We start from the raw sequence: 21,876 nt of genomic DNA on the forward strand, positions 1-21,876 counted from the left end.
ACCTGCTTACTCAATCTCCTCAAAGCAATCAGGTTTGATATAATCAAACAATGTAAAAAAACCCTCTAAGAGTATTGAAAAGAGGGTGTTGGAAATGAAGGGTGCATAACCTCTCCAACACTAGCAAAGAGTTGCAAAAGGGAGGTGCCAGATAAGTTGATAAGGAAACTTGGGGAAAGCTTTGCCCTGAAAGGAATCCCATTTTCCAAATTCTCAGTGCAGATGTGTGGCCTGACGAAGGATGTTTTCTGCTTTGTGATACATTTTTTTTTTAGAAAGGTAGAAAAACAAAATCACTTTTAGATATATGTTTAACAAATCTTCTTTATTTGGAAATGGAAAAAATTACATAAGATCAGGACTGCCTAGAAAGTTCAGGATAGAAAGTTGCCAGTTTTTCTCTATGTTTGGGTTTGTTTTTCTTATAAATATGCCTTCAGTTCTGTTGCTGGTAGGGTTTGGCTACATTTGAGGTTTAAACAGGTGGAGAAAATGTGGAAGGGCATTCAGAGGGTATTTTTCTAGGCAGGCAAAGAAGGGTAGATCTGTGAGCAAGAGTGAAGTGTGAATGAGCATTGCAGAGCCAGGGCTGAAGTCAGAGGAGGTGTGTGAGAGGCTACTGAGCTGTTCAGAGCAGAGGCGGTCTGGGAATGGGAGAAGCTTGGGCTGAATCGCTCAGATCAAGGCTTTCTCTCTTTCTCTTTCCTCCCTGTATCCAATTTGCCCACCAAATTCTGACACTTTAATATTGACGGTTCCACGCTCCACCCCCACCCCACCCTACCCCAGCTCTGGTCTTAACACAGTCTCCTTCTGTTCCCATCTGGACTCTTGCAACAGCTGTGAACCTCTATTCTAGTACCTACACAAGTTTTGTCTCAAGCTTGAAAAGGCTGTCTTTCTCCCCACAAGAAACTAAATGTATAAAGATCTTGCTAGAAGTGACAGTTTCTTGAGTCTCTCCTTTGGGGACGGATGCAAACTCTAACTCAAATAGCCCATGAGATCACACATGCTACATAAATTCTCACTGAGTCCCGGGGTAAAGGAAGTAGAATTCACTAGAGCAGAGTTTCCAAACAAGAAAGAGAGCCAGAACCTTGTTTTTTTTTTTTTTTTTTTTCTGTTTGTGGCACTGGGGATTTGAACCCTGGGCCTTCAGGCCCTCTCAAAATTATTTTGAAACAGAGTCTTACTAAGTCACTAAATTGCCTAAGCTGGGCTCTATCTTACATCCTCTTGCCTCAGCCTCTCAAGAGTTCTAGGATTATAGGTATGAACCACCATTTCCAGCTTCAGAGTCCTCCTAGAGGGCTTCTTTGCACAGAAGCATTGGACTCCATACCCAGAGTCCTATATATATGGGGTTGGGCTAGGAGATGTGCATTTCTGACAAATTCCTAGGTGGAGCTGCTTAGTAATGTGGGCACCACTGCTCACACTGTAGGCAGAAAAGGCTAAAGGGAGTCTGAGGGAGGAACTCAGAGAAGCTGAGAAGAGAGAGAAGAGAGGGAAATAGTAAATACTGAGTGCTCTTGGGAAGAACTTCCTTCAAATACAAAACTCCTGTTTTCTTACAACGCACTCCATACTGGTGTCTCTATTTCTCCATTCTCTCAGTTTAAACCAGTGGTCGCTAAACTTCTAGACTTCACAGATCATCAGAAGTGAAAAAGAAAAGAAATAAAGATAGACACATTTGAACTGAATGAACCTTCTCAGGATAAATCACTTTAGATTTTGCCTCTGCTGTGCAGAACCTTTTCAATTTGATATAGTTTCATTTGTCTACTCTTGCTATTATTTCCTGTGCTACTGGAGTCTTATTCAGGAAGTCTTTGCCTGTGCCTATGGCTTCAAATGTTTCCCCAATGTTAACTTTTAGTAGTTTCAAAGTTTCTGGTTTTAAATATAAGACTCTGATCCATTTTAATTTGATTTTAGTACAGGAGGAGAGAAAGTGATCTAGTTTCAATCTTCTGCATGCAGATATCCAATTTTACCAGCACCATTTGTGTTTTTTTTTTCATGTCCATCTCCAGTTTAATTCCCTTTTCTCGCAAATTTATACATTTGTACTTTTCTCATCTGTTTTTACATGCACTTGTTCCATTTATCAATAAGTGATATGCATCCTTTTATGTCGGGAGCAATGCTACATAATTTTAGGGAAAAATCATTTGGTTAGCCTAAGTCTCCTGCCTACAGCCCAGCTATGGAATTCCGAGACATAATTGCATTTTGGCCTCCGGTCACAACTGAGACCTCAATGATCCGGTGATGCTGTGATTCTCCAGGACAAGAAACATCCTGGGAGCTGAAAACATCCTGGGAGCTGAAAACATCCTGGGAGGAACAAAACATCCACTCAGTTCCTCATTGTTCTTGGACCTTTACCATCTTGTTTACGCGGATGTACTGAACTCTCTGCAAGCCATTTGTTACCTTTGTTTCTCCCGATGTACTGAATAAAAGGTGCAGTAAGCTGGGGGCTTTTGTCTTTGCTGCCCTGAGCAGCACTGATCAGACCCAAAGCTCAGCTTTTTCTCAGTCTCATTTTTCTACCTTTCCTGTAATTGGCCGTGTGCTGCCGTGGCTCGCAGGAGACCAGGACTCACTGCAGAGGTTCTGGTAACGTCCCCTTCCCCTGTTCCCTACACTTTTACATTTTATTGTATAACTGTTATAATGAACAATCTTGCATCTTGGTTCTTTAGGTAACATTAGATTTTTCAGATCAATGTTTATGTATATGGAATTTTTTGAGACAAAGTCTTGCTATGAGTTCAGGGTATCCTTGGACTCACGATGTAGTCTAGACTGGCCTTGAACTTGTGATCCTCTGGCCTCAGCCTCCTGAGAGCTGGGGTTACAGGCTGTCCAGCACCATTTGTTAAAGGGGCTGTCTTTCCTCTAGTGTATTTTTTGGCCCCTTTGTCAAAAATTAAATGATGGTATGTATATGGGTTTTTCTCTGCATCTTCTGCTCTATTCCAGTGGTCTGGTTTCTCTTATATGAGAAGCCTGAAAAAAATTAATTAAAGGAGAGATGACAGGAAACTAGAAGGTTGACTTTTGGAGAGGGAGAAGGGGAAAGGGGGAGGACTGAGAGAGGAGGGGGTAGTAAGATTGAAAATGATTGAGATATGTTAAGTGCATGTACAAATTTCCCAAAACAAAACTTACCATTCCATATTACTAACATACTAAGAAAATTTGCCTCATCTGGGCATTGAGAAACAAATACATACCCATCTTCTGCCATAGCCACAATTTCACAAAAAGGATATTTTTAATTACAAAAGGTGAAAATGATATAATATCAAAACAAAAGGTAATCAATTAAATGGAGTACATTATTTCTACCAAAAAAAGCAACTGCACTGTCCTTAGTTTTCTCCTCCAACCACAGTCTGGTGAAATTTTTATTACAAATTTTTTTTATGCAGAAGCCAAACCAGTCTGATTGTTACATCCAACTTTTGATTAGATGAGGAACAGTAAGAAGCCCTTGTTATGGTTTAGGTCTAGATGTCTCCCAAAGCCTCATGTGGTCATAGGTGGCTTTTTCAGAGGTGATTGAATCTTGAGTGTGTGATTAATTCATGGTGCAATGCTAGGCCTAAGGGCACTAGGATTAAGGGTGTGAGTGCCACTCACCTTAACTAGTTGGATAAGGTAAAAGGGGCAGAAAAACGCTGTTAAATTTCCCTTGTTGCTTTTGCCACCATGTAGGCACCATGAATTGTTTCTTCTCTGCAACACCTCTCTGCCATCTGCCACTCTGCCTTGGAGCCAGCCGATTATGGACTGAAACCTCTACAAACTGTGAGCTAAATAAATCCCTCCCCCTTTAACTTTGGGTGTTAGGTATTTTGTCCCAGCAACAAGAGAAAAGTAACTAATGCAGCCCTATCTCCATCTATTATATTCATCTTCACCAGAGTGATGGCTATGAGGCTAATTGATAACATACTGTATGGAAGAGGAATTCCTACTTACCTCAGTCCTTGGGAGTGCTTCGGGGATGTTGGCATCTTTGTGTCTCCAAACATAGGTCAGGTGGGAGCTGTAGGATTGGCTCTCACAGAATTGGCCAAAGCATTTCTCAAGGTTCCAGCCTCTTCTTTCTGTGCCCTTCCTTCTCACCCTCTACATCAACTTCTTCCCAAGCCTACTTCCTTGTGTTCTTGATCTCATTAAAACAGTCTGAGAAAAATATTTAATCATTTGTGCCTAAGGCTGAGCAAGATATATGTGTTCTTCCTTCAAGGTAGTAGTTATACTATCAACCTATTGAGGAAGGAAGATTAGACTGTTAAATGAATTGCAGGTCTTTTTTTGTGTTTTAGAAAACACACTAGAAGTTGTCACCTATCATAGTGACACAGAATGACTTTGGGCAAAGCATTTTATATACAAAACAGGTTATTTGATTCCTGTTCAACTTTGGAGGGAGAGTCAAGAGCTTACATGTTACAAATATGCTGTGCTGTTAATTACATTTTTTCCATTATACGTTGATCCTCAGCTTCCTCATCTATAAAATTGAGAGGTTAGACAATATGATGTCTGTTTCTTGCCAGGTTAATTATGTTGTGGTTATACAATCATTGACTTGATGGTTTAAAAAAGAGAATATCAGCCAAAAATATTGAAATCAAGGTTTATTTTTTGAAAATCACATTACATACATCTTGCAAATGTACACAGAAATGAGAATGCTATGGAGAACGGGGGTTGAGAGCCAAAATGATTGCAAGAGCAGCTCTTTGGCTGCCCAGTGTTGAACACCGCATATCTGCAGGATTCACAGTTCACAACACCTTACACAAATGGGTAACTTCTCTAGACAACCTGGAAGTCCTCTGACCAAAGAGCCCTCATCAAATTATGGAGGGGGAAAGGGAAGAGGGATGTTACCAGGCACAGGAAATAAAAGGGTTTTTTCCATTCAGTTTACTTGGGCCTCACCAAACCCACCAGTCCAATGGGGAACAGTAAACCAAAAAGGAGAATGTCTCCTTGAAATATTGCCTTTGAATCACAGTCTAAGAGTGGGCTAGGCATTACCTGGGAAATAGACAGCAATGCATATAAACCCATCATGTCCTTGCTGTTTCTGGCTATAATTATTATTCTAAAGGGGTGGCTAAAACCCCTAAGTATTTGTTGCATTTTTTTCTTTTCCTTTTCTTGTTTCACATAAGTATTGGTCATTGATCAAGCTGAGCCTTTTGATGTCTCCAAATTCCTCAAAACTACTGGGACATCATTGTCTATTGTCTTTGAATTATGTGCAATTCTGAGAATTATTCAATTCTGTAATGTAATCCAAGGACCAAAGACACTCCCAATTTGGCAGTGATTTTTTGATGCAGAGGGGAGCTGAATTTTTGATCATCATGTCATTCCTTGAGAAATGGTCAATAACTGCTGAGAGACTGCTGAGAAAAGCCTTTCTCTCCCTTTTTGGTTTATTTGTTCTTTGCTGACTTTTCTTGGTGAGAATTATTGGCCCGTTAGTCAGTTATTTACAATTGTAAGATACCTGGGAGCAGAGAGGGGCAAAGGGAAGAGGGGCTACAAGGAAGAATATATTCTTTTCAGAGGTTAAAATGAGTTATTTAAGAAATGTGATTGTATAATACCATGCATTTACTCTCCAAAGCTAGTCACTAGCAAGCTAACACTTCTAACACTACAACCACCAATTACAGCTGTTTTGCTACAGTTACTTAAGTCTAACTACAGCTATAGGGCAGAAAGGGTGGGCTGTTCCCATTTTAAACGTTCCCTCTTTGAAAATGGCCAGAAAAGCACTTTCTGTACAAGATTAATGGCACAAAAATGTGACCAAAAATGTTTTAAAGAACTTACTGCATGTGAAGAATGCAAAATTCAATCAAAACATGCATTAGTTGTGTACAAGTCATAAGAGATCATTGGCTTCAAGCTGCAATATATTACAGGACCATCCATTGGAGACATTCTGGCATAATCTCTTACTTGCTCAAACCCCTTTAAAAGAGCTTAAAATGAAAAGTCGTTAGAGACTTTGGCATTCCATATGGTATTGCCAAGCAATGACATTCCCAGGCTATAGAGTCTGTTGTAAAATTAGCACCTAGAAGCTGTTTCTTTAGACCAACTAATTGCTCATATGTAAACTGCTTGTGCAGGATCATGAACAGTTGTTGTCAAAGTAAAATGTTTAGGTAAGTATCCTAACTGAAGGAAAAATACATTGCAATTAAGTGAATTTCTTTGTATAGTATGGATTGGTTAAATACCATTTTCATTTAAATAAACTCCAATTGCTGACCAATTTATCTTAAAAACTCAACAGCTGGTAAACTCAAAATATAAGGTTATTACAGGGAGCTTATTTAATAAGTTGCGGTAAAAGTTTAAACAGATTTTTCCATTTTCCCCACTCGCAACCCAGCCAAACCAAATGACAGGAGCAATTACCTGTAGTCTCTCCTTATATTATAGTGCAGCTTTTTAAACTATGACTAAAGTAAATAAATCAACTAATAGCATCTAGCTGATATGAATTCGTGGATGGATTTTTCTGTTCAGCTAACAATCTGTGAGCACCTTCATTGCTCCACAAAATGGCAGACTAAAAAGGAACCACAGAATATTCTGTACAGTGCTTGGAAGGACAAAACCCAAAGATACATGAGCTTAAAGGAAATGGTTGAGAAGATAGGCTGAGATTGAAAATGGCAAAGAAGAAAGGGCCAGGATTGGGTTGATCCCCAGCAATATATATCTGACTGGGATGGGATAGGAACAGGGTGGGTTGAATCTGAAAATAAATTCTCTTCAATCCCAAGACAAAATCACAGGCTAAGAAGATGCATACCCTCAGTGCCAAGGCTAGGAGAAAGAGGAAAAATTAAGAGATAATAATTGCATAGAATGAAGAGTGGATGTCTGCACTGTGGAAAGAGAGTGATAACATAGAGTATAGACAGAGAACAATTATAAGGAACTAGATAGAGAAAGAAAAGAAAAGAGATGCTTAGGAGGCAGAGTGGCAAAAAGCCGTTTATTCCCTTGGATTATTTTCCAGAAACAATACATTTCTATGCCTTCAAGTCTGCCTTAGTTTACAAGGTGTTTGTTTTGACTTCTGTTGTGCCATCTGAACTCTCCCAACTAACCTGCCCTTCTAATTGGGGACAGGAAGATGTTTTAATCCCAAAAGGAGTTCTATACTCCCTATACCTAGCCCCAGGCATTCAAGGTAAGAAACAATTGCCTTTAATCCCAGAAGAAGTTGAAGTCAATAAACTAAAGGATACAAAATTAGTCTTGTCAAATGTGAGCTAAATGCCACACTTAGCTTGGCCAAAGTATGAGATGTGCATAGATTTTTAACAAAGAAAACAAGCAAGAAGCATCACCAAGAGGCTGGTGTAAAGATCACATTAGACCCTGGGGATGAAAGCGAGCTCTGGGAACCAGGGTAGGAGAGATAGAGTGGAAAGGCACCTTCTCCTGAAGGAACAGGAGGGGTTATATTCTTTACTCAGGCATACTGAAAGACAGGCTTATGGAGAAAGAGTTTGCTAGTTTCTGATGAGAAAAAAATGGAAGGGGCTAGGAGCTGCTGACAGCCTCAGCCCATAGTAGGATTTTCACTGGAGTCAGTGCTCTGTTGGTTTAAAAATTCATTTTCCTCCCCACATTTGTGCCTTGGCTATGGTGTAACAAGAATCTCTAGGCTTTTACATACTCTAATAGTATTTTCTGCAAGACAGAGGAAGAATAAAATTGTAAATTCATTTTTAAGAAATGTCTTATATTGTCTTAGTACATAACTGCAGCCTTTAAGGGCTGTAAAAGAGCAGTCTACTTGGTATGGGCCACCAAAAGCTAGAGAACCCAGTGCCTTTCCAACCAAAAGGTAGACATGAAGAATCAATGAACTGTTCTTGCTCCAAGTAGTCATGCCTACAAGGAAGAGGGAAATCTGCATGGATTCACAGAACAATGGATTGGGGCTACACAACAGTAGATGGGGCTGCCCTCAAAGGGCAGGTGAGGATGTGAAAACTTCTAAATTCCATATTGGAGACTCAGGAAAGTCTCCATTTCCAAGGTTCCATTGCTACAAAAGAGGGTCCAGATCACTCCTAACATACCATTAGTCTTTGCCCTCTTTGAGTTCCATGTTCCAAAGCATAGGATCCCAGCCCCTTCTTTGCCCCAGATGAGCTGCAAACCACAGATGATTTACTTAGGAAATTAGTCTAAGCCTAAAATCCAAATCTTGTAATGCAGTGAGGGCAAAACATGAGTGAGACCTAGTCATGGATCCAAATGGCCCCATGTGACCAAAACAGATTTCAGTCACTTTTGCTTCCTTTCTTCTTCCTTTTGGAAAAAAGATAGGGAACAGGTCACCCACACCACACTGTCCCACTGATTTTGTCTAGGGAAGTCCCTTGACAAAGATGTTTCTTAGGTAGGATGATTCTTTGAAACATTCCCATCACTGTGCTGGAGCTCATTTGGAGGATATGGGCAGGCTTATTCTCCCATCTCAGGGAAGTGTGTGTGTGTGTGTGTGTGTGTGTGTGTGTGTGTGTGTGTGTGTTTAAAGAAATTCCATTTAGAATCAAATCTGAAAGGGACTAGGGACATTTCTACACGGTATATTATAGACATTAGGGATGAAGACACAATACTGTCGAAGGCAAGCACTGAATTGCTGGTCTAAAATTCAGATGGGGTGATTTTAAGAAGAATCTGAGAGATAACTTGACATTTCCTTTAAGATTCTTTAGTTACTTCTGACTGGGGAGAAGAAGCAGGAAGGTGAAAGAAATACCTGAGGAGTGGGAAAAGCCTAGTAGGCAGTCTCTTAGAACTCAATTGATGAATAACTTTAGATCTGGAGAAGACTTGCTGCAGAGAAAACTACATGCTAAGACCTTTTTTCCCTGGCTTCTGCCATGGAAGGCCACAGGAGAAGTGTACACAAGAAAATGGGTATGCTTGCTGTTTTAGTGAAAATACAAGGAGCCAGTGTTTAACATCAGCCAGGGTACATTTTATACACAAACCCTTGGTTATACCTGGAAATTGTCCCCATTAGGGCAAGATGGCTATGGGGACACTGTGAATGAGGGCAAACACAGCAAGACCAATTATTTTATCTAGCTGGTCTTACTTACATATTTTATTTTTTGTTTTTTTTGTTGTTGTTGTTGTTGTTTTGGTTTTTTTGGTACTGGGAATCGAACTCAGGACCTTGCGCTTGCAAGGCAGGCGCCAGAACCACTGAGCTAAATCCCTGGCCCTTACTTACATATTTTAAAAGAAATCATTACCAGTAGTAATGGTAGCCACTCTAGTTTGAAAAACCACTACAGAAAGTCAGGATGAATAAAATTATTATTCTATTCTTCCTTTCTGCTTTCCCTGCTTTAGAAACAAGAAACTTTCCTATAGCCTGGGAAGGCCAGCAAGTATGAGATGACATGAGGTGAGCTGATAGGGGTGTTAGTCTTCCATAACATTTTGACAGAGCAGGAAATTAGAGTCTATTGAGGGGCACCTCAAGGTGTGGGGGCAGTGATCCCTGAGCTGGACGGATCATTGTTCTTATTGGTTCTCAATTCTTCCCTCTCTGGGAACATCTGCAGCCCATGTAGATGGAGATCTTGTGAATGTAGGGAGAAAGGACCATATTAGGTTTGGGGTAGATTTCCCACTGAGATCAGGACAGCAGCATATGGCTCCAAGATGCTACGTGACCCTGGGAAAGAATTCTCAGGAGCCTAGTGGAAGGCAATACTGGTTAGTGGGGAAAGACCCTGGAATAAGAGGAAAAAGATGTGGGTTCTAATCCCAGCCCTGCCTTTGGCCAACTGTGTGACCTTAGGGAAATTATTTTACCTCTGCATCTCTATTTCCTGGCCTGAAAAATGAGGAATTTGGAGTAGATGATGTATTTTTAAGGTTCCTTCCAGCTAAAAAACTATATGCTTCAGTCTAGGCTAATACTAAAGTCCATAAGGACACAAAGCAGTCATGCTAATGGCTATCCTTTCCAAAACAATGAAAAGGAGCTTTTCTCTCAATTTACCTCTAGTTAACACTACTTGTGAAGTTACTTGTTCAGCCCAGCCCTCATATATATACATTTCCTCTTCTTTGTCTCTATTTCTAGTTGTGTAGGGAAGAAAACTCAAGAGGTAGGAACAAGCAGAAGATGGGGTGTGTGTGTGTGTTTGTGTGTGAGTGTGTATGTGTGTGTGATGGGTATGTAGAGGAAGGGAGAAGTTATGATGAGTGGTGGCAAATGCTTGCTGATTTGTTGTTTTCTGACTGTGCATAAGTCAACACAATGAAACAGGTGTGGTAAAACTGGATTGGGTAAATTTGGTAGTGAATAATAGGGGTGAAGGAGCTCAACTGTGCACAAAAAATTGCACTAAAAATTGACCAATTCAAAATACAATTATTGTAGACTTGAATTTTGAATTATACTGAGCCCACCTGAAGTGGAAGTACAGAAACATTCCTTATAATGGATTAAAAGAAAGATGGAAGATGTACTATTGGTATAGGAGAGTATTGGATTATTGGATCAAAAATTATTCTAAAGAAATCATGTTTAGTATTTTCTGGTGACACATATGTCACAAGTAAGAAAATGTTCCGAGAGCTAGTGTGGAACCTGGGCATAACAAAGCCTGGATTTTTCTTCTGCTCCTACCATTCCACCAGGTCATTAATGTGCCCAGGTCTCCATTTTCTCATCTTCAAATAAATATATGGAGTTAAATGAGATCTTGAGAAAGACCATTGGGGTTCTTGTGTAGGAGTCTAGCCTGAAATTTAGATCCCCCCAATCCCAAGTACCATTTTTCCCAATTAATTACAAACTGTTCTTTCAGGGACTACAAAAACCCTGAGCTTCTAGAATGAAATAAGGGCTAAGTAAAATAGGATTAATGGTTTCAAATCCACTCACAAATAAAGGAAAGGGCAAAAGGACATCTTTGCAATTTGTGGCTCTCCAATTACAAGTTTAACCAGAAACCAGTATTAGCATCATCTCACTTCTCCTGAACCAGAAATGTTTCTGGTAACTAAGGACATCTGAAATGTGTTGAGGGGCATCTAGCTATTCCTTCCACCCTGTGTTCTTACTTGCATATCAGCAATGCCACCAAGTTGCCACTGAGCCATGTTGGGTTGTCCTATAGTATTTCCTAATTGTGAAGCAGCTGCACACACACACACACACACACACACACACACACACACAGCAAGCTCATTCCATTTAGAGTGGAGGGACAATTGTAAATCATTCAGTAGCCAAACAAGAGCTTGGTTTCAAATGCTGCATCTTTCAAAATATCCGAACAATTACAAAGAAATAAAGGAAATCTTCTATATCTGCTAAAAAGCAAACACAGAATTGGCATGCATGATTTTTACCTAAATGTAGTTGTCTTTACCATTATGAGTCATGATTACAGACTAAAAGCAGTGATATGAACCTGTATCTCAAAGACTGAGAACTATTTCTAATGATCAGTCCTTAATAAAGAGAAATCCTTTCTAATTTCTAATGTTAAAGACAAGTGAAAGGATTCTGTGTCTTCAGTATGAAATATTAGGATTACAGATACAAACTGTTGCTTAAAATATGTCATAACATTTCATTTAAAATATAAGAAGAATGCCTGGTCCACATTGAAATTATTAATATAAGCATAACTGTTAAAAAGCTATCAAAAGACTGATTCTATTGAATTGGCCTCTGGTATTCACTTTGTTTCTCCTGGAGGTTTCTGTTTGGCAGTGACAGCATGATTTCTAAACTACATTATTCTTCTGTATTTTTTTGGTAAATTTTCTGCATGTGTTTTTTAGACAAAGGAAAAGTCACCAGTTTATAAAAAAGGAGCCTGAAGAGTTTGCTCCTGAAATACAGACATGAGTTTATATAAAAAGGATATTGGTTTCTTGCTATAAAAAGCAACTGAAAGGTGTCAGACCTGAAAACAAATTCTCACAGTGTTTTCAGTATTGGCTGTTTACAAGGCATTCAATAGAACAGAGATAGATGGATACCATTCAGTTCATGTAATGATTTAGTATGTTAGCCTCCTAGAGGGATCAGTTATATGACATCCTTTACCCCAAACTCATCAATTGCTTATTGATTCCAAAATTGGCCTATTAGAGAGGTTGACCAGGAATTCACTGTGCTTTACAAACTCTACTGAAATATCTGAATTTCCCAATTCTGCCTCACCTCTTTTGGCTAACCCTACGCCACAGTTCTAAGCATCTGGTGTCACAATCTTAAGTTGCTGGTGTTTCTCCCCTTTGACAGCCAGAGTTGGTGCTAGACACCAAATTGGGGCTCAATCAGGAGTGAAGAGCAAGGCTGGGGAGCTACCATGACATCCTCCTGGGATCCTCCAGCAATTTTAAGTTCCAGAGACAAGGGGCACTTGTGTTTGCCACTCTTGGATCTGGCAATGAGTTTTTTCCCCCTTACAAACACTTTAAATGCTGTGCAGGTAAACAGCCCTCAACAGAAGGAAGGCTACAGTGTATGAGCAAAGTAAGACAATGAAGGTGTCTGATCATTCAGTAGAAAAGTCATGGACTAGCACATTTTGCATCCCTGGAAAGATACCGCAAAGGATGGTTATCAATCTATCTCTCTTAATTCATAACTGTGGATCAGTGGCCCAGCGGAGAAATCACAGGAAAATAAACCCAACATACTACAGTGTGTTTTGAAAAATAACAAAAACAAATAAAAATTTGAAAGCACCAATAGCCCTGTTGAACACTTGAGCAAAAGTACCGTACTGTCACGGTAGGCTTGGGTTTATACTCTGGACTGAATACTCTCCCCCTTCACATGGAATCACCAAGTGAGTCTGAATCATCCAAGGACAGAGGCAGGTACAGATCCTATAAGAAGAGAAGAAACACTGTTAACTTTCCTTTTCTTGACACCTTGAGCTCTGGAAAAGTTGTTTTAGGTTTTTAATTAGTATTTTCCATTTTGAAATAGTTATTGATTCCTAAGAAGTTGAAACACATATAGGGAGACACTCAGGTACTAGTATAACCTTTACTCAATTTCTCCCAAAGCTAACATCTTGCAATTTTTCATGCATTCATTTGTGTGTGTACATATGTGTGTATATGTGTGTGTAGTTCTGTGTAATATTATCACATGCACATTTGTATGCCCACCACCACAGTTAAGATACAAAGCTTCACCTTTACCACAAAGCTCCCTTGCTGATAACTACAACCTTGCATAGCTACAACCATCTTTCCCCTGTGTCTAAGCCCTGACAACAAATAATGTTTCCAATCTCTATAATTTTGGCATTTCAAGAATGTTCTATAAATGGAATCTTATATTGTGTAAACTTTTGAGGTTGACCTTTTTTATTCAACATAATTTCCTGAAGATTTGTCCAAGTTGCTGCATGTGTCAACAGTTCTCTCTTTTGTATTGTTGAGTGGTATTCCATGGTGTAAATGTACCACAACTTGCTTAAGCATTCACCCATTGAAGCATACGTGGCATACTTCCCATTCTGGGCTATTACAAATTAAACTGCTATAAATATCCATATACAGGTTTTTGTGTAAATGAAAATATTCATTTCTTCTGGGATAAATGATCAAGAGTACAATTTCTGAGTCATATGATAATTTAGTTTTTGTTTTTTGATGGTAGGGATTGAATCTAGGTTGTTTCACATGCATATTTAGTTTTTTGTTTTTGTTTTTTTTTTTTGGTACCGGGGATCGAACTCGGGTCCTTGCGTTTGCGTAGCAGGCAGCGAAACCACTGAGCTAAATCCCTGGCCCACATGCATATTTAGTTTTGTTAGGACTGTCATATTATTTCCCAAAATAGCTGTACCATTCCCATTCTCACTAGCAAAATATTAGTGATTCAGTGCTTCTACATCCTCACCAGTCTTGGTGCTTTCACTACTTTTTTACTGTTCTTGTGGATCTGTATGATTTCTAACTGTGGTTTTCACTTGCATTTCTCTGGTGACTAATGATGTTAAAATATCTTTTCATGTACCTAAATGACATTTGTATTTCTTTCTCAGTGAAATAGTTCCTCATGTCTTTTGTTCATTTCCTGATTACATTTTTTCCTTGCTGTAGAGTTTTGAGAGTTATTTTTAGCTGGGGATTTAGCTCAGTAGTTCCACTGCCTGCCTCACAAGCGCAAGGTCCCGAGTTCAATCCCCAGTACCAAAAAAAAAATGTTATTTTTATATTCTTCAAAAAAATTTTTTGTTAGACATATGGGTTGCAAGCTATAGAGCTTGTCTTTTCATACCTTTTGTATGGTCTTTGGCAAGGCAAAAGATTTTTATTTTAGTGAAGTCCAATTTATTCACTTTCTTTTGTGGGTAAATCTTATAACTCTTTGTCTAGCCAAGGTTATGGAGATTTTCTCCTATGTTTCCTTTCTAAATGTTTTACATTTAAGTAAATTCCACTTTTTAGTTAATCACTGCATACAGTATGAGTTCTAAGTCAAGGTTTTTGTTTGCTTCTTTGTTTTACCTATGATACCCAAATGTTCAAGCATCATTTAGCGAAAAGGCTTTCTTTCCTCCATTGACTGACATTTACACCTTTGTCAGTCAATTGTGAATACATATGTGGATTCTTTTCAGGTTCTCAGAGAACTGCCAAGTTCTCAGCACATGGTTAACTGAGAATATGTATCATATCTACCCACTTCCAGCCTATTTCCTGATGTTTCAATTTCTCACAAGGAATTGGGATTCCTAGCTCCACTATGGTCTCAAGCCTTATCTCTATCTCCAGGAGATAGAATGATACAGCATCAGTTTTTCTCAGTGTTCCCTGAGATTTATTTGGAAATCTTTGTGGTTCCTGGTAGACTTCATCCATGGTCTAAATAAATGATTTTCAAATCTCTCTCTCTCCTCCTCCTCCTCCCACTCAACGTCTATCTCCTCTATTTAAGTCCTCTATTCAAATGAAATCTTTTTGTTGTTGTTGTTGTTTTGAGGCAGGGTCTCCCTTCGTAGTTCAGGCTGGCCCTGAACTCACTATGTAGCCCAGACAGGCCTCAAACAGCAATCCTCTTGCCTCAGCCTCCCCAGTGCTGGGATTACAGGCATGCACCACCATGCCTGGTTTCAAATGAAATCTTGCTTGGAAGCCCACTTCATGAGAAAAGTATAGTTGTTCTAATTGAACCAGAAGTGAAATAGTTTGAGTCTTATTCAGTTCCACCTTTCTCCTCATCCCCAAATGGAGCACAATTTGAAAACCACTATGTTTACACATGTTATCAGCAAGATGCCAAGGAGAAAAATTTAGAATCAACTATATAGATATTTAAGAGACTCTTCCCTTTAGTATAATGAGGCAAAAAAAAAAGAACTTCAGTAGTGGACTGTCCAAGAATATTGAAGAACAAAGCTTTCCCTTGAGATAAAGGAATAAGTGAAACTAAAGAAGAGTAGGAAGTAGGACTTACTTATCTAACATTAGGAATGCTTTTTGCTGAGAAAGATAGGACTGGAAAACTTTTAGGCAACTTAGAATGGAAAGATGGCTAAAACATATTCAGAAATCTGAGGATTTAGAACTGGCTAATTAGATGAAAAATTCTTTAAGCCTTGGTTTTTTCATCAGTAAAATCTAAACTTTAGATAATGTGTAATGCCTCTTCCAGCTCTGAGCCTGTAATTTGGAACTCTAAGTGAAATAGTGAATGCTTAAAAAACACAACAAAGGCAATTGTAGCAAATAGATTCATGTGTCATCACCATGCCATTATTCCTTCATTATAAATCAGAGTGTAGCATTTTTTTTTTTTTGGTACCGGAGATCGAACTCGGGACCTTGCGCTTGTGAGGCAGGCGCCGGAACCACTGAGCTAAATCCCTGGCCCGAGTGTAGCATTTTTTTTTCCTGTAAAATGTTACTAAATATTTTAGGCTCTATTTGGTGGTCATATATGTTCTCTGTCACATATTCTTCATTTGTTTGGGTTTTGTTTCTTTTACAACCCTTTAAAGACACAAAAACCATATTTATATCAGGGTGCTATCTATACAAAAATACTCAGGACACAGCAGGATTTGGCACCCTTGGTCTGAACTAACAAGCAAAAGTTAATTATATGATAGATGAACCGGTAGGAAGTACGGTAAGTCCCTAATTTACAAACATTGAATTGCAAACTTTCACAGATATTAACAGACCTCCTCACATTACAAACGGTAGATGTGAACAAATCGCAGAAGTAGCTCATGTATCTGCTGAACATTGTCACAGCTGTGTTGTTGTGTGCTCACTGTACAGCACAATAGTGTATAGTAGTACAGTGCTCAATCAGAGCCCAGGATTCCCAGAAACAAGAGGAATAAGCAGTGGTGGTATGGAAGGGACTGCTAGGAAGCGCAAACCAATACACATTGTATAGTTTTGTCAAAGGTGTATAAGACTCACTCTGTTGGACTTATGAAGGAATGTGACTTACAAAAGTTCTCCCAGAATGAAACTCATTGGTAAGTTGGAGACTTACTGTACAATGCTAAGGAAATGTAAAGAAGTGCAACAAATACTTGTAAAATTGAATTGAGACAATAGAGTTCAATCTCTGAAGGATTTTATTTTCAAGTACTTGAGTAAAGTGAAAATTGAACATAGTTGAAAATGTCTTTGAGTTCCAGACTTCCAGAAAAGTGGAGTAAGACTGAAAATCTAATCCTCCATAAATGCAATAACATTGGCGAAATTAACTTTTTCAGAACTCTGGAAATGAACCAAAGCTTGCAATAATCCAAGAAATGTTTATTCAAATGGCTGAATCTTGTAAGAATACTAAGATCTTTGGTGACTTAACTTGTCCTATTTTCATTCTTCCTTTCTCCAGCTTGAAAGCTGGTCTAGTCTTGAAAACAAGCTACTTCCCACATCTGTGAAAATAGCAACCTAGGCGATACTGTAGGATACATTTCAGGGTTCATTCTCAGAGAACTGTCACTGTCTAACCTTTTTGGCTCTCCCTGGAAGGTCCTGCTTGCAGGGTTCTTTTTTATTTGACTTGACTCAGAACACACTCACTGTGAACAGTATTTTCAAGGGGCATTAATCAAGTTGAAATTGTTTAAAAATCGCAGCTGCCTAAATCTGGGGCAAGTGTTGAAGCAAATAAAACTTCTAGAAACCTTATGAGGAAAAGCTGTGGAATTAACTGTCTGCAGGGGTCTATGGAAAACTCTAACACATATTCCTGGGAATATAGAAGGCCAGGCACACATTGAGGATTGGGTAGATTTTGGGCCTATTTTCAAAAAGAAAAACAAAAACAAAAACAGAAGGCCTTGGTCTCTGACTGATTTTGAGGCTCTATGCAAGCAGCAAGTGAAAACCAAAAGTAGAGTTGTAACTGTCTGGCAAAGCACTGAAGTCATGCCCCAACACATTCACAGAGCCCATTAGCAAAATCTAGAAGACTTATCCAACCAAAGCATTTAAGGAAATCAAACAAAATTATCCTTTTAATTAAAAATTATCAGAAATGAAGGAGAAATGAAGATAATCCCAGAAAAGCTCAGACTTCACTACTATTAGATCTGTCCTACAAGAAATACTAAAGAGAAGTATTCAGAAATGAAAAGGCACTAGACAGTCTAACTCACATAAAAAAGTAAAAATCAATTCATAAGTAATTCCAGAGATTGCATAAACTTAATTTTGTAACTATTTTCTTTGGTATTAAAATACCATGGAGTACTACTCTGCCATAAAGATAAATTTGCATCATTTGTAAGAAAATGGATACACCTTGAGATCATAATGTTAAGTGAAATAAATCAGACACACAAACTTCAATATGGCAGTTTCTCTTATATGAGAAACCCAAATTATAAATAAAGAGCAAAATAAAAGATAGATAATAGGAAGTAGGGAGATAGATTTTTCTCAAATTAGAAGGAGATTGAGAGGCAAAGTGAGGGGAGGGAAAGGGGATAAAAAAGGAATTAATATGTATATGTACATGTACCAACTCCACACAAGGAATGAAAACATTATGTATTAATAAACATGTATTAATAAACAAACATGTATTAATAAAACATGTAACAATAAAAGAAAGAAATATAGAAATGGGAAAAAAGTGTTTCAAAGCAAAAAAATAAAAGAAAGTTGATGATCTCAAAAAAGAAATTGTGTATATTTGAGGTTTAAAACATGACGTTATGAGATACATATAGATAATAAGATTATTACTATGATGAAGCAAATTAACACTTATGGTCTTACTTTTTTTGTGTGTGGCAAGAATAGCTAAAATGTACTTACTCCCAATACAGTACACTATTATTAACTATAGTCTTCATTTTGTCATTAGATCTCTAGAGTTGTGAATTCCACATATCATGCTATTTTGTATCCTTGCACCTACATCTTCCTAGGCCCTCCAACTTTACAGTCCCCCTGGTAATCAATGTTTTATTCTGCATCTCTGTATATTTTTCCTTCCTTCCTTCCTTCCTTCCTTTCCTTCCTTCCTTTCCTTCCTTTCTTCCTCTTTCTCTCCCCCTCCCTCCCTCCTTTCTTTCCTTCCTTCCTTTTGATTCTACATATAAGTGAGATCACATAGCATTTTTCTTTCTGTGTCCAGTTTACTTCAAAAGACAACTGCATGAACAAGTAATTATAAACATGTGTTGATTAATTTATTGTATATAGAGATGTAACTTGTATGACTATAAGAACACAAAGGAGGAAGGAAGAAACAGCTACACTATAGCAAAATTTTTATATATAATTTAAATGAAGTTGGTATTAAGCTAGCATAGATTGTACTAAGATATTGTAATCCTCAAGGTGACCACTAAAAAAAAAAACCTCAAAATAAAACCATCAACAAGGGAATTAAGATGGTACACTAAACAATATGCATTTACCACAAAAGGCAAGAATTGAGTAATAAAGGAATAAAAGTATCAGACATACAGAAAATAGCAAAATGGCAGATGCAATTGCTATTTTACTACTAGTTACATTAAGCACACAAAAAGCAGTGGGGGACTGTGGGTGTGGCTCAGTGATAGGATGCTTACTTAGCATGCACAAAGCCCTAGGTTCCATTCCCAGCACTGCAAAAGAAAGAAAAGGAAAAGACAATGATTGATTGGCAGAATGAATTTTTTAAAAGAAGGATCCAACTTTATGCTGTCAAAAGCTAGGGCCGGGGATTTAGCTCAGTGGCACCATGCCTGCCTGGCAAGCACAAGGTCCTGAGTTCAATCCCAGTACCCCGCAAAAAAGGAGAGGGCCAGGGATTTAGCTCAGTGGTGCCACCACCTACCTTGAAAGTACAAAGTCCTGAGTTTGATCCCCAGTACCAAAAATAAAGGAGAGAAAAACTAAATCTGGTGGTATTTAAAAGAGAATTAGATAATTCAACTATATTCATTGAAAATTTCAATACCTTGCCTTCAATAATAGAAATGAACAGAAGATTGACAATAGAAGACTTGAACAACACCATAAACAAGCACACATCTATAGAATACTCTACCCAAGGGCAACAGAACATAACTTCTACTCAAGTGCCCACAGAACACTCTCCAGTATGGGTCCGATGCTAAATCGTAAGACAAGTCTCGATACATTTAAATGGATTAAAATCATGAAAAGTATGTACTTTAACTATAATGGAATTGAATTAGAAAGCAATAATAGAAAGATACCTGGGAAATTCACAAATATGTAGAAATTAACACGAGAAGAAATCAAAGGGTCAAAGAAGAAATGAAAAGGGCGATTAGAAAATACTTTGAGATAAGAGAAAATGAAATCACAACACAAACTTATGGGATGCAGCTAATACAGTCTCAGAAAGAAATTTATATGAAATGTTCTGAATATGCTAACCCTTAGAAACAGAGAGTAGATTCGTGGTTACCAGGGTTCTAGTGGAAAGAGAAGGAACTGAGACTGCTAAGGATATGGGGCTTCACTGAAGGGTGATAAATATGTTCTAAAATTAAATAGTGGTAGATGCCGCACAACTTAGTGATTATATTAAAAGCCACTAAACTGAACACCTCAAAAAGTGTATTGTATAGTATATGAATTATACTTCAATAAGATGTTATTTTTGAGTGTACTTTTACAAGGCCCTTGTATTGATGAAAAGATGTTCAGATAATTTCTGAGAATGCAGCCATACACAAGAATATATACATACAATGAATACAGTAATGTCCAGGATATAATAATGTGTATAAGAGATTGATTTATAGTAGCTTTACTGTATGACTCTATTGTGACTGTTGATGAATTTCACCAGTTAAACCTGCATATAATTAAGCTTCACTACCATAGAAGAAGCACAGGATCAAGAATCATGAGACCTACACTGTCATTCATTGCAAGGGATCTCAAGGAGACAAGTCTAAAGTCTCCTTGGGAAATCAAAAGGCTGATAGGGAGGCAAGAAGGGCAGTGCTACAACCTCTCAAATCCTTATCTTTAATTTCTATTTCCTGAGGAACCCATTCTGGTCCTTCCTCAAGGATGCAGTGACAAGCTATAAAAATCCTACATGGGAAATGGTCACCAGAATTTTCACAGGACTAAGAAAAAAGCTATTCCTGAGAACCTCTGGAAGACCTGAGGCTCCTCTTCAGAAAGCGAGACTCCAGTATTGCTCCAGGTGCAAATAAGTAGAGTCACTAATGACCCTAATTTACCACAGCTTAGATGGGCACCTGTATCGAGGCTCCCGTTTTCACTTAGATCCCTTATGTGAGTCATCTTGTTCAGGCTATGGCTCTCAGGCTCTCAATAATTTATTTAACCTCTCTCGCTGCCATACTTTGGACTCCACAAGGAGCATAGATATCTGACCTGTTCCTCATATTTGGGTTCTACATCCCCAAAATAACAGTAAAGATACTTTCTTTCACCCATCAAACAGGCAGCTCAACAGTCGCTAATTCTTTTCTCACTGTCTTCTAACAGTTTTTCTCTTCAACCCAGCCAGTTGAGCCACAATAGGCCAAGGTAGTAGGAGAGCACATAATCCCCAGTAGGTAGAGTCTACAACCTTTTCCAGCTGGAAGAAGCTATAGAAGACAGATACCTCCACTCACTCAGAACCCCATACAGAATTATGGGGATATGTGTCTCTCAGAGGGAAATGAGACAAGAAAGTAGAGCGTGACTAAAACTGGCTGGCAAAGGAGGCATGACAAGAGCCCAGAACACATGCACAGAACAGTTCCCAAAACCCTGTTCATGAACTTCTTGAGAGAACTTGAGCAGGTTTTCGATAGGGTAGCCTAGACCTGACCTGATGCCATCTTGAGGAGTGGGTGATTAAAAAAGCAGTCAACATTGAGTTTTTGTCACTGTGTTCTCTCTTATATGGTGGCCCACCCTCATACTGTTAGGTGTACTTCTTTTCCTGCTTTTACTTGGCCCAAACTTACTCTTTGGAGCCTGTTTATTTTCCTACCTTTAACAAAACTTTGCTACCATTAAAAAAAAAATAGAATCATGAGGCCTAGATTGTAGGCCTAAACTTTCACATTCTTGTTTCAGGGCCTTTGGTTTCTACATTTGAAAATTGAAGAACATATGGATTATAAGACTTTCAACACTCATTTTAGCTCTAGTTTTAGCTTGAAAGATTCTATAAAATACAACTCCAGACCACAGGCAGTGGTGTGTGCCTATAATCCCACCACTTGGGAGGCTGAGGTAGAAGGATTACAAGTTCGAGCCCAGCCTGGGCAAGCCTGTCTCAAAATTATATGTATATATATATATATA

At 38.5% G+C, this 21,876-nt stretch overlaps 1 protein-coding gene across 4 annotated transcripts in view; it reads right to left on the minus strand.

Moving 5' to 3' along the window:
• Nucleotides 1–4,652: 4,652 nt before the first annotated feature.
• The window catches only part of Dcx (doublecortin), a 122,633-nt gene continuing 105,409 nt past the window's right edge, over nucleotides 4,653–21,876 (minus strand). For all 4 annotated transcript variants that reach the window (XM_004861427.4, XM_087196766.1, XM_004861428.3 and 1 more), the window contains one exon: nucleotides 4,653–12,966. In XM_004861427.4, the coding sequence (XP_004861484.1) occupies nucleotides 12,910–12,966 (57 nt within the window). In that variant the 3' untranslated portion in view covers nucleotides 4,653–12,909. The remainder of the gene's footprint in view (nucleotides 12,967–21,876) is intronic.

This window comes from Heterocephalus glaber, unplaced genomic scaffold, assembly GCF_053883595.1.
Source record: "Heterocephalus glaber isolate CG9 unplaced genomic scaffold, H.glaber_assembly_v1.0 deba00001613, whole genome shotgun sequence".
NCBI classification, from domain to species: domain Eukaryota; kingdom Metazoa; phylum Chordata; class Mammalia; order Rodentia; family Bathyergidae; genus Heterocephalus; species Heterocephalus glaber.